The sequence below is a fragment of the Pocillopora damicornis genome, chromosome 11 (assembly GCF_964200805.1).
Source record: "Pocillopora damicornis chromosome 11, jaPocDami1.2, whole genome shotgun sequence".
Lineage (NCBI taxonomy): Eukaryota > Metazoa > Cnidaria > Anthozoa > Scleractinia > Pocilloporidae > Pocillopora > Pocillopora damicornis.
In genome coordinates, this window is record NC_142680.1 from 16,727,942 (window position 1) to 16,743,087 (window position 15,146).

The 15,146-nt window shown below is 38.5% G+C and overlaps 1 protein-coding gene across 1 annotated transcript; it reads right to left on the reverse strand.

The window, feature by feature from the left end:
• Window positions 1-6,690: 6,690 nt before the first annotated feature.
• Window positions 6,691-8,600, reverse strand: LOC149037834 (histamine H2 receptor-like). The gene has a single exon (XM_089187440.1). It carries the CDS (start codon window positions 8,213-8,215, stop codon window positions 7,277-7,279), a length of 939 nt encoding a protein of 312 aa, XP_089043566.1. The 5' UTR covers window positions 8,216-8,600; the 3' UTR covers window positions 6,691-7,276.
• Window positions 8,601-15,146: the final 6,546 nt, after the last annotated feature.

Consider the following 15,146-nt stretch of genomic DNA (forward strand, 5'->3'; position numbering starts at 1 on the left):
ATATTCATTCCACGGGAGACATTTTCTGGTTTTAAGGCGGAATTTTGCTTCTGAATCGTGCTCTTTGTATTAGTTACCTGTTTATCAAAATGATAGACGACCTTTTTGGATATGGCATCGTTTAACAGGGACAAATTTATACTCTCTGTGATCAGTGTGTCAAAATAAATGGTGGAAAACTCTGTTTGACTGAGGAAAACCCTTTCTGAAAGCTATTGACAGATGACGAAGTGCTTGTGCCAATGCTGTGATTTCGGGACTTACTCACATACGAACGACAAACTGAAAAGCAGAAAGGTTACAGGGCAGATGTTACACGGTCAGGAAGTAGTTTGAAGACTTCCTTTGAAGGAATATATGTTCACCAATACCATGTTAATTAGCCAAGATTTTGTTTTTGTGCTTTCGAAAAACTATACGAGCCTTTTTTACAATACGGCTTTGCTACCGAATAAAAATATTCAGCTATTTCGTAGGTGTAGCAAAGGCTATTTTTAGTTGGGATTTACGTGACTTTCAATACCCTTTTGTTTTGTGTGACATACTTTCGAGTTTCATTCGGCCACGAGACGCGTGTGAGTTGCAAGTACAGTCATAAGAGGAGATAGATCGAAGAATTGTTGAAATATTACAGTAATTAATAGAACGACGAAAGAGGTAAGTCATTTGGTTTATTTCAGTAGTTCTGTAGGTTCATGGTTGTTTTTAATCATGATTAGTGACCTAGCAATTTGTAATGCATCACTTTTGAAATACGTAGACGACACGATGACATCTGAAGTAATTAGGAAAGGAAAAGTGAGCAATGCGCAAACTGTAGCAGATGAGGTAGCAGACTGGTCTAACAGAAATAGAGTCAAACTAAATACTGACAAATGTAAGGAACTTCGCATTTCTTTTACTTCAGTTAGTCATGATTCCCCTCCTGTAGTTATCAGAGGAGAGTGCATAAAGGTTGCTAAACTCTTAGGTGTAACTATTTCAAGTGACCTATCTTGGAACGCACATATCACAGAAGTGATAAAAACGGCAGCTAAGCGGCTCTATGTTCTCATCCAGCTTAAAAGAGCCCGCGTTTCTCAGAAAGATCTTTGTCTTTTTAACATCACGTGCGCGCTCCGTTATCGATTAGATCAGAAAAGCGCAATGCGAATCATCTGCCCTGGCATGGAATATCGGGACGCGTTTGCGCTATCGAACCTACCGTCCGTAGCGGAGCATCACAGAGATATTTGCAAGCGTACGTTTGAAAGTATTTTCAATGACAGCGGCCATAAACTCAGGAAATTACTACCGCCTCTACATGAGAGCAAGTAAAATATTAGGCACGCGCGATCCTTCGGCATACCGCACTGTAAAACAAACAGATTTAAGAATAGTTTTATTATGGCTTCATGTGCCCTAGTGAATAACGTTTAAATTATTAGACTTTTCACAATATGATTTCAACAAGATGTTTATGGTTTTTAAATGTTTTAGATATTACTATCATTAGCTCTTAGGTATTATTCAATTTGTAAGTTTGTACATTCAATTAGAATTTTAATGAAAATACGTAAATTAAATAAGCTCTACGAGCTGCGATGTATTTCAATAAAGAATCTATCTATGTATCTAGTTATATACCGAAACGAGTACAATCAAAGGTAGTTTTGTTTCGCTTAGGATATTTGTGTTGATTTGATTTATCTGTATACACGCCCCTCGTGTTCGAGTTTAGAATATTTCGATCAGTGTGTAGTGTATGATAATGACTTTTTTTTAATTTATTGTATTTCAGTTTTTATAAACTTTCAAGTTAAATAACTCAATTGAGGTTCGATGGACGCTTGGAGGTCCCATCAATATAAAACATTTCTCCGATATGACGTTGTTGGATTCAATTAATGTCAGCGTCCGCCCCATTACAATAGGCGCAAAACATAAAGCTATAAAAACCTTTTTAAATATATTGTTTGCTTTATAAAGCGTTGGGTAAGTTAATTTCTCTGTTGATTAGTTATCTGATTGCAAAACATCGTAGTAACAATTAAAGTTGTTATGTACAAAGTATCTCGATTCCTCTTCCGTGATAAAGTGGCTCCACTGCTCACTCGAAGAAAATGCCTGTAGCATTCACTCGAAGTCTGCATCACAGCTTTTATTGACAACTTATCGAGTGATAACGTTGCTTGTTCGAGACGTTCAGCTAGTAAAACGAAATGCTCAGTAAACGGCGCGATAGTCAGGGCGGAACGAAAAAAGAGTGAGGCTTGGGTCGAGTCGGGGAAGAATGGCATTCACCCGACCCGATCCGACCGAAACCTCCCCAGTTTTTCACTCCACCACTGCTATCGTGCCGTGTACAATTTCGCTCCGTTTTACTAAACGAATGACTGGAAAAGGCTTGTAATAACAAACAACAGCTAAATATGAGCCCTGCTTATAGTGATATGTTCAACAGCCTGCGACATTCTACATCATTTCATCAATTCTACTGAAAGATCAGTGTCAGCTTGGCTTGCCTGGCTGAGACCATGACTCAGCAAGACAAAGTAAAAAAAAAAAAAACATTTTAAAATTCCCTGGAGTATTTGAGAACATAAGTTCATGATATCTAAAAATTGCGGTCGAAAATCAGTCGATCGATGAAAAATTTTTTGATTTTTTAAACACAGCTGACCAAATTTATTTGACTCTCATTTTGTCTATGTGGTACACCTTTTCATATTATTAACTTATCAAAAATTTGCATAAAACCTCTTATTTATTCCGTGATATTAGTAATTATAACGGTCCCGAGGACGAAAGGGAAATAATAAAGGAAACCACATAAAAATATTAGAGCGTGCTAGTTTTTGAACCATGCAAACATCTATGTCTTTCAAAATACCTATTTTTTTTCCCAGAATTTTAAGGACGTAAATCATTTTTCGACCATCATGAAATTCAAGCGCGGAAATGATCCTTGCTATGAATAGCTAGTCTACATTTTTAACAAAGAGCAGTAGTAGGTACTCGAGAGGGGGTGTTCGCAGCTTTTTTGCTCGATTGTCATTAGAATGAGAGGATGTTTTCTCGTAAGACCAGCTGTGTGCACATGGCCTGTAGTAAAGTCACGAAATCTTCTTGAATATTCGAAATTGATAATAAAAGTGTCTTTAAAATTATTTTCTCAAATAAATCTATGGATAACCTTCTACAATTTTGCACTCGATAGACAGTCTTAATTGATGCTGGTAACAGACTGAAAAAAGCCAGTTTTATCAACCATGTTAGAGTTTTTGAACTATTTCTTATCACAAGCTTCTTCTGTCATAATTTGCGAACTTGCTCTCCGACAAACGATTCCTCTTAAACGATAAATCTATCTGATAATAAACTTTTTCTCTAATCATTGACCTTATAATATTTAAACAGATGAAAACAAAGTCCACATCTTTACAAAGAAAATTAAAAATACATAGCCTGTTGCGCCTGTTGCGTGAAATGAGTATCGGTAAAGACTCCAGTGTTCGTGAACCACGGACATCCAATATGTGGCATAGATAGGCCGTATATTATATGGCCGTGCCACATATCTAATCGGTATAGCCTAAAATGTAACATAAACCAGCGACACCAGACGGTATCGAGAAGGCAAAAGGCAACATCCCTTTGTTGTTTCCACTCTTTTGTAGATTATCCATAGTAACAACGAGGAATATTTAGTCTAAACAGCACCCCCCAAGTCAAGATCATTTAAACCTTACTTTGTGAATAATAATTACATTAAAACTTCATCAGTAGCGTCTGACTATGCAAAATTCACAAACTAGCTGTCTTGTGTGTTAGGGGCCGGGTTTTCCTGCAAATTTAAGCAAGGAAATTCACATTTGTGATAGAATTATTTCTCACTACGGCAACAAACGCAACCCTGCTTACTCAAATAAACTTTCACTGATAAGGTGGTTTATCGACTTTTGATATAATTCATGCAATCTCGGGACGCCGTGTATTATCTTAGTTGAAGGTAAAAAGCCCTTTTTAAAAACGCTAATCGTTATTGGGAAAAAAAGAAAACTGGATTACATAAAACTATTCAAAATTAATGTATGTTTGGATTTGCATAGTTACCCCTATAAATATTTGAATTTTTTTCTTTGTTCTCCACGTGTCGCACCTGACCTGAACTTTGAGATAATGACAAGCTGTCTACCAATCAAACTAAATTGAACTCTGCCTTGTGCCCTAACAAGTCTTAAAATAGATCTAGCGGTGAACAGTTTACTTCAAACACCATTAATAATAAAAATTATCCTTCTCTTGGGACAATTTTTTCTACAGATCATCTTCGGCTATTTACAATATAAGTTAGGTTTTTATAGTGAACAGTGCTGTGTGCGAAAAATCTCCATTTAACAAATCGACCGTGGCCATGGTTTGTTGGGATCTGTGCTTTTATCGACAACGATATTCGTCATCACAGTGGTCAAAATGTTGTGGGCTTATGATGACACTCGCTAAAAAGCCTTCGTTAATGTTAGTAGCATACTGAAAAACAAATAGTCTGAAGTTTTTTTAATCATTTTTTAACCCTAGCCCTAAGAATTTTTTTCTGTTAAAATTTGCGAGCTAAATGTTAGGCAAACGGCTGGTCTCAAATGATAACTCTATATGAAATAGAGATTATCAATTTCTTTTCTAAACGTTTCCTTCTGTATATTTGAACAGATGTTACCAAAGCCGCATCTTTATTTCACAAAGTTTCGTTATAAACACCGTGGCTAATTCCCAATCATGACAAAATCGAGCGGCTGGCTCCGTTAACAGCACGTTATCACTCAATCTTACTTCTGAGGTAAGGCGACATATCTCATCCAGTTTTGATCGCAAAGAAAAATCCTGAGCGCGTTCTGATTCCGCTTCACTACTTCATTAGAAATGCGCAAATTGGCGACATGTTATTGTTCTGTTATGGCTACTACACTAAATTTTTTCACCTGTTAGTTGTTTGTTAGATAATTCAAATACATTTTAATATTTAGAAGTAGCTCTTCTCATCATGAAATGACATATCTTCCCCTCTCTCCAAACAACTATATTTTTTCAAATTAGCTATAGAAGAAACAGTACATGCCAAAGTTAAAACAGGAGAGCATACCAATATCTCAAATGTTTTCGTCTGTGTTGCATTTCCCGTTATATTTATTGTCGCCATCATCCTGCTGTCGTTTCCACTCTCTTGCAGGCTATCCTTATTTACAACGAGGAATATCTCGTCTTAACAGCACCCTCCAAGTCAAGATCAGTTAAACCTTAGTTTTTGAATAGCATTTACAGAGAGTAAAAATTCATCACAAGTGTCTGACTATGTAAAATGCCCGACAGCTGTGAGGTCTATTACACAAAAGAGAAAAAGAAGCCGTTTTCTCCGCGCGAATTTGAATTAGTAATAAGGGGAAAGTAAAACTCCATTTTTGATAGGTCAATTCCCCAACAAAACAGAAAAAAAAAAAAAAAGAAAAACTTCTTCACTCTAATAAACCTTCAGTGATAGGACATCGAAAGTCAACCGACAGTCGGTTGGCAGTCGACCAATTGCCGGCCGACGCTTTGACCAACGCATCAGCCGACGTGTTGTTTGAATCGGGTTGGTTTTTTTACCCGGATAATAGCATGAATTATTAATTCACGTGATCTTGGGACGCCAGGAATTGTTTTCAGCTAAGGAAAACTAAGAGAAAAATGTTAATATCAAAATTCATGTAGGTTGCAGATACAAAGTTATTTTAAAAATATTTGAATTTTGTTCTCTACGTGTCGCACCTATCTGGACTTAGGAACGAAACGGCGACAGGTGTAAGATGTTACGTCGTTAGCCCATCTCTATCTTACATTTTGCATTTACTACTTACCCACTTCATTTATAACCGAAAATTTAGCCGAGTTATTTATTGTGGTCAGGAGGAAATTAAGGTCAAGAAGCTTGAGGTTCCATTTTTCAAATATCTAATTAATAGTGAGACTAGCTTCTTTATTTTTTATAAGAATTATAATTATTATTATTATTTTATAAGCAACAAACGTAACCCTGCTTACTCAAAAAAACTTTCACTGATAAGGTGGTTTATCGACTTTTGATATAATTCATGCAACCTTGGGACGCCTTGTATTATCTTGGTTAAAGGTAAAAAGCCCTTTTTGAAAACGCTAATCGCTATTGGTAAAAAAAAGAAAACTGGATTACATAAAACTATTCTAAATTAATGTATGTTTGGATTTGCATAGTTACCCCTAAAAATATTTGAATTTTTTTCTTTGTTCTCTACGTGTCGCACCTGACCTGAACTTTGAGATAATGACAAGCTGTCTACCAATCAAACTAAATTGAACTCTGCCTTGTGCCCTAACAAGTCTGAAAATAGATCTAGTGGTGAACAGTTTACCTCAAACATCATTAACAATAAAAATTCTCCTTCTCTTGGGACAATTTTTTCTACAGATCATCTTCGGCTATTTACAATATCAGTTAGGTTTTTGAAGTGAACAGTGCTGTGTTTGAAAAATCTCCATTTAACAAATCGACCGTGGCCATGGTTTGTTGTGATCTGTGCTTTTATCGACAACGATATGCGTCATCACAGTGGTCAAAATGTTGTGGGCTTATGATGACACTCGCTAAAAAGCCTTCGTTAATGTTGGTAGCATACTGAAAAACAAATAGTCTTATTAACCATGTTGGAGTTTTTTTTAATCATTTCTTAACCCTAACCCTAACCCTAAGAAATTTTTTTCTGTTAAAATTTGCGAGCTAAATGTTAGGCAAACGACTGGTCTCAAATGATAACTCTATATGAAATAGAGATTATCAATTTCTTTTCTAAACGTTTCCTTCTGTATATTTGAACAGATGTTACCAAAGCCGCATCTTTATTTCACAAAGTTTCGTTATAAACACCGTGGCTAATTCCCAATCATGACAAAATCGAGCGGCTGGCTCCGTTAACAGCACGTTATCACTCAATCTTACTTCTGAGGTAAGGCGACATATCTCATCCAGTTTTGATCGCAAAGAAAAATCCTGAGCGCGTTCTGATTCCGCTTCACTACTTCATTAGAAATGCACAAATTGGCGACATGTTATTGTTTTGTTAACCTGTTAGTTGTTTGTTAGATAATTCAAATACATTTTAATATTTAGAAGTAGCTCTTCTTATCATGAAATGACATATCTTCCCCTCTCTCCAAACAACTATATTTTTTCAAATTAGCTATAGAAGAAACAGTACATGCCAAAGTTAAAACAGGTCTACCCCTACGCATAGCAGAATGCTTGTCTGATTGTCTGCTTTACTGCTCGTCTCACTCCACTCATCTTCCAGCAGTAAAGTAACGGGTTTAAAGTAGAGTTAAAGTACGCTAAGATATTTGTTATTCTCAGGAATATTAATAAATTCGAAGATTGCTTTGTACTAGATATCACAATTCGCACTGTAAATAGTGGTATATAACAGACAACTAAAGCTAACTGCACCCACAGTGCACTGTGCACTGCCTTTCTGTATCGTGCCATGTTCATTGCATTTGGATGGCTCGGCTGTTGTTGAGCATGATCTTGTATTTGAGCCTGATGATGCCTGAGAGCGCAGAAAATCTTTGTGTAGGCGGCGATTGAGATTAACAGGCAAAATGGTATACTTATAAGGCTGAACCAAAAGGTTATACTGTAATTGAGCAAAACAAATAAACCATTGACTAGGCATGTAACCCAAACGATAGCTAAAATGATAAACGTGCGCCTCAAAGTTACAATCTCTTTGTATCTCAGTCCCAACAACATGGCGAGAAGTCGGTCCACACTTATGGCGGCCGTTGTAACCAGAGAAACTCCACACAATGTATAGCTTGTTATGGAAACTACGTAGCTTGCGTAGCGACAAAGACTCCAGTGTTCGTGAACCAAGGAAATCCGATAAATAGCATAGTGAGGCTGGCAAACAAGACCAACCAACAGATCAGTTGTTGCTAGACAACGATACAAGAGTTTGGATGGCGGATGGAGGGAAGATTCCTTGTGAAGGGCAATGAGGATAAGAGAATTCCCAAGAGTTGCTGTGATGGAAAGGAGAATGCTGACTGCTGAGAATGAAATGAACTGTAGTTTAAAATCACCTGCCCAATCCGGAGAGCATACCAATATCTTAAATGTTTTCGTCTGCGTTGCATTTCCCGTTATATTTATTGTCGCCATCATCCTGCTGTCGTTTCCACTCTCTTGTAGGCTATCCTTATTTATAACGAGGAATATCTCGTCTTAACAGCACCCTCCAAGTCAAGATCAGTTAAACCTTAGTTTTTGAATAGCATTTACAGAGAGTAAAAATTCATCACAAGTGTCTGACTATGTAAAATGCCCGACAGCTGTGAGGTCTATTACACAAAAGAGAAAAAGAAGCCGTTTTCTCCGCGCGAATTTGAATTAGTAATAAGGGGAAAGTAAAACTCCATTTTTGATAGGTCAATTCCCCAACAAAACAGAAAAAAAAAGAAAAACTTCTTCACTCTAATAAACCTTCAGTGATAGGACATCGAAAGTCAACCGACAGTCGGCTGGCAGTCGACCAATTGCCGGCCGACGCTTTGACCAACGCATCAGCCGACGTGTATTTTGAATCGGGTTGGTTTTTTTACCCGGATAATAGCATGAATTATTAATTCACGTGATCTTGGGACGCCAGGAATTGTTTTCAGCTAAGGAAAACTAAGAGAAAAATGTTAATATCAAAATTAATGTAGGGTACAGATACAAAGTTATTTCAAAAATATTTGAATTTTGTTCTCTACGTGTCGCACCTATCTGGACTTAGGAACGAAACGGCGACAGGTGTAACATGTTACGTCTTTAGCCCGTCTCTATCTTAAATTTTTAATTTACTATTTACCCACTTCATTTATAACCGAAAATTTAGCAGAGTTATTTATTGTGGTTAGGAGGAAATTAAGGTCAAGAAGCTTGAGGTTCCATTTTTCAAATATCTAATTAATAGTGAGATTAGCTTCTTTATTTTTTATTCGAAGGAAAACGACTAGGTGATCGATTCCGAGAACACCCTCGCGACGTAGAAAGAAATAACAAGGACGTATCCAAACCACTAGACACTTTAATCGCTCTAAACATTCTAAGCAGCATATGGAAATTTGTAGCCTTTCCCTATACCTAGGAAGTTCGGAAAGCAATAAAACTATAGAACAAAAATGTATCTTTCAAATCGGCACTCTTAATCTCCACGGCAACAAGGAGTGCTTTTCACCGAAATAATTCATTCTTGTTTTCTCCTCATCATATTTCCACCAATAGCGTTGCTCCACTTTCTGTATATAAACCCATGCACAACCCACAATTCCTCCAATCCCTCTGGCGAAGGGCTACCGCTCGAAACGTCAGCTTTTAAACTCTTTACAGTGGCTAATTTTCGTTGTCAACTCAGTTGAAAATACTAAACTACCCTGAATTTATTTTTACTATTTTATGTTTCAAACACGCTGTCATGCATAGGGCAACTGATTGGACTCATTTTGTTGCTGTTTTACTGTGCGATGAAGGATTCACCTTTGGTAATCAAAATCTCATTCGAACACTAAAGAGAATAAAGTCGTCTGTTAATTACAGTTGAAAATAATAGACTGATTATTAACTGAATTCTTAGGGAAGTACAGAGTCTTGCTTAGCACAAAAGTGGATATGACAAAGAAGAAGAGACGAAAACAAATGATACAACAAATACAGGACAACTAAGGGGGAGAAAAAGGGGTAACTAAGGGGATGCAACTGAACTTTTATCTCCCCATTTTCAACAATTTGATAAAGCGAGTTACCCATTTTTCATTTGCTCGGCTGTCTTAAAGAGGAGAATAATGGTTACGAAATGATTTGCCAAGTGCTTGCTGGTCCGTGTGGACAGTTGTGTTTCAAATTTCTGTACCAAATCGCCTCATTTCTCAAGCAGGAGTTTACAACGTGTAGGGGTCAAATGCATAGTGAGCTACTTATGACAATTCCGACTCTGGTTCAAATTTCCCATCTCAGCCGGGCAAGGTTCAAATTCCCCACCCCACGGGCACGGACGACGGTCCTATGCCCGGGGGTTGCCCGGGGGAGTGGGAGAGGGAGGAGAGGAAACGTTGAGATTCGAATTAATCGGTACATTACGGAGTAATTAATACTCACAAAGAAGGGGATTAGCTATCAACTAATACGTCCTGCAAAATGTGACATCCATTCTTTAACATCATTAGATTACATAATTTTATGTTACTAGGTATTTTAGAGACAACCAGCGGAGGGAGTCGCCTTCAGATATTTTGAGCAGTAATCTAAGGCTGGAAATGCAGTAAGTGTAACATCTTTTATCAGAGCACACATTTCTTATTTGTAAGTCGCTCCACTTTCTAGTTGTAGTATCTTTAAACACCTGAATTCAAGTATTCTAGACAGGTCGGTATTTGTAACTCTGGGAGGGAGGGGGAGGGGGGGGGATGGATGGGAGGATTTTGGTTGTGTCACGACGAATATTCCCTGATCCTCCATAAGGCTTCATAGTATTCTAAAGATCCTTTCTCATTTGCTGTCAATTCTCTGTAATTCCCCTTTTATACTCAGTTGGTAACGACTTATGCTCCCTCCGTTTCCCTGAGAAGCATGCTCTCCCCCCCTCAAACAAAAAACAAACAAACAAACAAAACAAAACAAAACATAAAGAAAAAAATCAGGTTCTTTAACATTACGACCACCTCTTTTTTTAAACACCCTTTAGGTCTGACATTTCTATGCAATAATTAGACTGATCTTGAATTATCACACGGTACCTGACGTGAACGATTGTAACAATTACCAACATGCGAGGCATGTAACTTGACTAGAGTCTTAGGTCAACAAATAGGGGCCCAGCTCTCCTTTCTACCACTTTCCTCGAGCGCTCTTTAAGAGGCTGTCTCTCTTATTTCCACCCGGTCAATTTTGCGTCAAAAATAATTTTTCCTGAAACTCTGTCAACAGAAAGACTTTACCTAGGAAAGAACTAAATTAGATTTGGTTTGATTCGAAATAATTTTCTGACTGCATTAGGGGCCATAATTATTTTCCAGTCCGCAGGGACCGTCGCAACGTCTCGAAAATTGAAAAATAGGCATATTTTGTAACATTGCAAAATATTTGATTCGCATAGTTAAGCCACAGAATTTATATCAGATTGCTTAAAAACCTTTCTAGTTTGCCAAGAAAGTTAGAATTTGCCCTCTCAATATATTTTAAAAGGCGAATTTTAGCATATTCTGACCATTAGAAATCGCCATCGGCCGATGGCCGTAAATAACCTTGATTTAGACGTTAAGTTTTGGGATTTGGGACCTGGTTGACGATTCTATCCTACACAGCCGTTAAGTTTAGACCTTTATAGGTAAAAATATGCAAAAACCCCTGTACGTTTTCGATTTTTCAAAAGTTATGACCGTTTGAATCAGCACATGTACGAGCATTCGCGATTTTTTCGCCTACACCAAAATCGAACCACTGGAGCAGATTTCGTCATAAATACAGCTTACCCACTTTGCAGCCCGACTTCATGGCTCACTTCAGAATTTTTCTAATAACCAAATTAGTGAAATCCATGATAACTTCAACAAATAGCAAGGTATTTCCTTCGAAAAGTAGGCGGCATCCATCGTGATTCGTGGTATCAAAACAAATGTCGGAATTGGCCACATTTCGCGGTGAATCACCCATTTAACATCGCTGCAGAGCTGAATTTTTTCCAAAATCAGAATATAAACTCTCCATGTCTGGAAGCTGAGGGAGAAATGAAAGTTTTAGGCTTCTGAAGTGAAGAAATAATCTTTTAAATTTAGGTCCAGTTCGATGTTATACTGTTCTCACAAAGGTCCGCACAAAAGAGAAGACCGCTGATAGCTTGTGCCGTACGTTGTGCCGTATGGTTTTGTTTCGTATCCCAATGTAATATTTGGGGAGAAAAATGTTATACTGTCATTGAAAAGGTCATAGACAGGCCTACACAGACTCCCCTGTGTGGTTTTACGTTTGCGACGCAAAAGCCTTTAATTAAAGCTTCGCTCTGACGAGTATGTCTTTGAGCGATTTACCTCTTTTGTATCATATAATTGGAGGCGTTTTGTAAATTGTTTTCAGCAGTGGCTGATTTTGGATGAGGTTCCATTCTTGCATCAGTATTTGTTTTAAATTTTTAACCCCTGGGTGGTATGCAGTCACAAAAGGCAATATTTTGTTTTTTAAGTGTCGACTGCCTTGCGGCAAACGAGACCTTAGATAACGTTTTTTCAATTAGCCTTTTTGGGTAACCACGTGCTTCAAGTCGTGTTTTGAAGTTGCACATGGCCTCCTGGAAATTTTTTTCCGAGGAGTTTGTTCTTAGAGGTCTGATAGCTTCTCCTTTAATAAAGCCTTTCTTAACACCTGGTGGGTGGCAAGATGAATAGTGTGTATATTGATAGGTCTCGGTCGGTTTGTAGTGAGTTTTGACGTCGAGAATAGCTTCGTATAAGATCTTTCAGCTCTGAAAGCTGATTTTCTATTTTGTCTATCCTGTCGACATCAGTATTTACAGTGTTCCTCAAAGGCGGACGTGATCTTTCACGTGTATTTACATTGTATTGTGATCGAGACTTGGCAATATTAGCCTTTTCAAGTTTGTTCTTGTGACTAACAAGTCTACGCTGATGGAAGCGCACTAGGGCGCTAACGTATTGTTCTTCGGCGTGACTTTTAATAGCGCTTATTTCCTGTCGAAAGGTTTCGTCAGGCGTGACGTTTACCTTCGCCTTGTATTGAAGCGACTTAGGGCAAGTCTTTTGTTGTAAGTGTCTCTCCAGTTTTAAAATGGAGGTTTCAGTTTTTTGCTTCTTGAACTGGATAGCGCTGATGGTGTCTTCATGTTTCCTCTTCCTTGGCTGCCGCGTGGATGGGCTATTCCTCGGAAGGTTTTCTTTTTGACGGCTTTCTTTTTGAAGGCGTAGACCTTCGTTGCTGCGTTGTTTGGCTAATTCAACTTTATGCCTTGGCTCGAGTTGTGATGCTGGAGGGCTATCCTCTGGGTCCGATTCTAGGTTCGGATCAGTGTACGTTAATTCCATCTCCTCGTCCAGATTTGGACGGTAGTCTGGCGTTTTTGGTGGCCGCAATGGTGTTTCAAAAGCTGACATCTTTTTCAGGTAAAACTGAAAGTGAAGTATATCGTCTGGCAGGACCGGCGGTTTCGATTCTTAAAGAATCTCTTCAGCTGGTTTGTTAAGTCAGGCTGTGTTAATCAGGGACAGGCAGAGAAATTCTCAACTCCAATCCCGCCAAAAAGGGTGGAAAACCATCCTTTTATACTTGGTTTACCTGCGGTTAGGATCAACGGTGTTCCGTTTTCATCGGTTCTCTCTGGAAAGAGAGTAACCAATCATGTGTTGGTATTTTCGATCCGCGCTTTTTCAAAGCTCAGAGGTGTGTTTCTTTGTGAGGCTTTTTTTCGCATTATACGCCGCAAAGGCGTTTTAATGTCGCTTTTTTGTATTTTATCTATCTTTGTACTGTATGTTTGACCTTGGCGCTTGATATAAATTACGTCATATCGAATGTACTTCCCTTTACCGATGCCATAACATTTCCAAACTCTCAGACCGATATCTCCATATTCGAAGCTGTGGAATCTGTTATGCGCGATAGTGCAATCGTTCAGCTTTAAATTCCAAAACGCCAAACTTCGACACATATGTAGACTTAAAAGTGGAGTTCTATGACTGATTCTTGAAGAGAATGCAGCTGCGATCCAAAGTTTCAACGGGACATTAAGCGCGAAACATGGCTTTAGTTTTCGAGGTTAGTTCGCAACAACGAGTCCCTTCAAACCCTAGAATCTCAAGGGTTTTATGATCCTCCTGAAAAGCGCGTGGTCAAGCGTCGTTCAAAGGGCAGCAAGGAAACAGCAATTGTTTGAATGCTCTGTGTTTGGATGTGTTGAAGTGTTCGAAGCCTTTTCGCAGCTGGAGCTGCACCTGGACGTTGGAAAGCATACAGTCAGCAGGTTAGGCCAGTATGATGCAATCAAAAGGGACTGGGCCCTTAAGTTCTCGTCGATAGGTACCGCTGGTATCGAGTGTTCGAGCTGTTCGTTAGATTCCAGTACACCACTCACTTCTCCCGTAGATACTTCGCCCCACTCGTCTCTACGAACAGGATGGGCCGTAAGCAAACCAAGGGGCAGCGTTAGATTTTCAGAGAAGGTAAAAGAATATCTAACGGCACGGTTTACAAGTTGCAGTGGACATGCGAAATGCGAAAAATGAATCAAATGCACGTTTGTTCACTAGAGAACAGTGGCTGACAGAGAGCCAAGTTCAGAGCTTTTTCTCCCGGCTAGCAGCAATGCGGCGAAAAGATCAGGGTGTGATCGGGATATCGCTGGATGAGGATAGAAGATATCCAATGCGTCCAGGAAAATTCCGAGAGACAAGATCTGGTAGACAAAGTTAACAAAGAGATCAAAGTCTCACATCCAATCTGCTACAATACGTAGGACCTCTGTGAACGTTACCACAGTAACACACTTCAGAAATTCAACGTGGTTTTGTTGAGAGCCATCTGTAGTCATTTTGAGATCCCTGTAAAATTGAGAGACAAACTCTCGGACGTGATTAGTGATTTTCAATGTGTTTCTCAGTAGACTTCTATAAACAATGTCTTATACGGTGGCTGAAAGTGTAGAATATGCTCTACAGATACAAACTACCTTTACTTCCGATATCAAGTTCTGACGGCGTTGTTATAGTGTATTATATTATAATATCTAGTAGTCAGTGAAATGTTTTGATGAAATCGATTGAAAATATACCAAAAGCAACACTTATAACATCTGTTCATACGAAGCATGTGTCAAGTTTTTAACACGTTGGTAGCCGATTTCTCCGGCTATTGACAGGTTGCTGTTCTGTGGACACAATCGACGCGGAACCGAGAGAAGCAAGCTCAGGATATTTAAAATCGATTTATTGATTATATGATATCAAACTCCAGGTAAAAGCATTTATTCTTTTCGTCCAAAATTTTTCTCCCCAAATATTACATTGGGATACGAAACAAAACCATACGGCACAACGTACGGCACAAGCTA

Bases quoted from the DNA above. Each gene is read 5' to 3' on its own strand.
- LOC149037834 (XM_089187440.1), bottom strand. From the start codon at position 8,215: ATGATGGCGACAATAAATATAACGGGAAATGCAACGCAGACGAAAACA.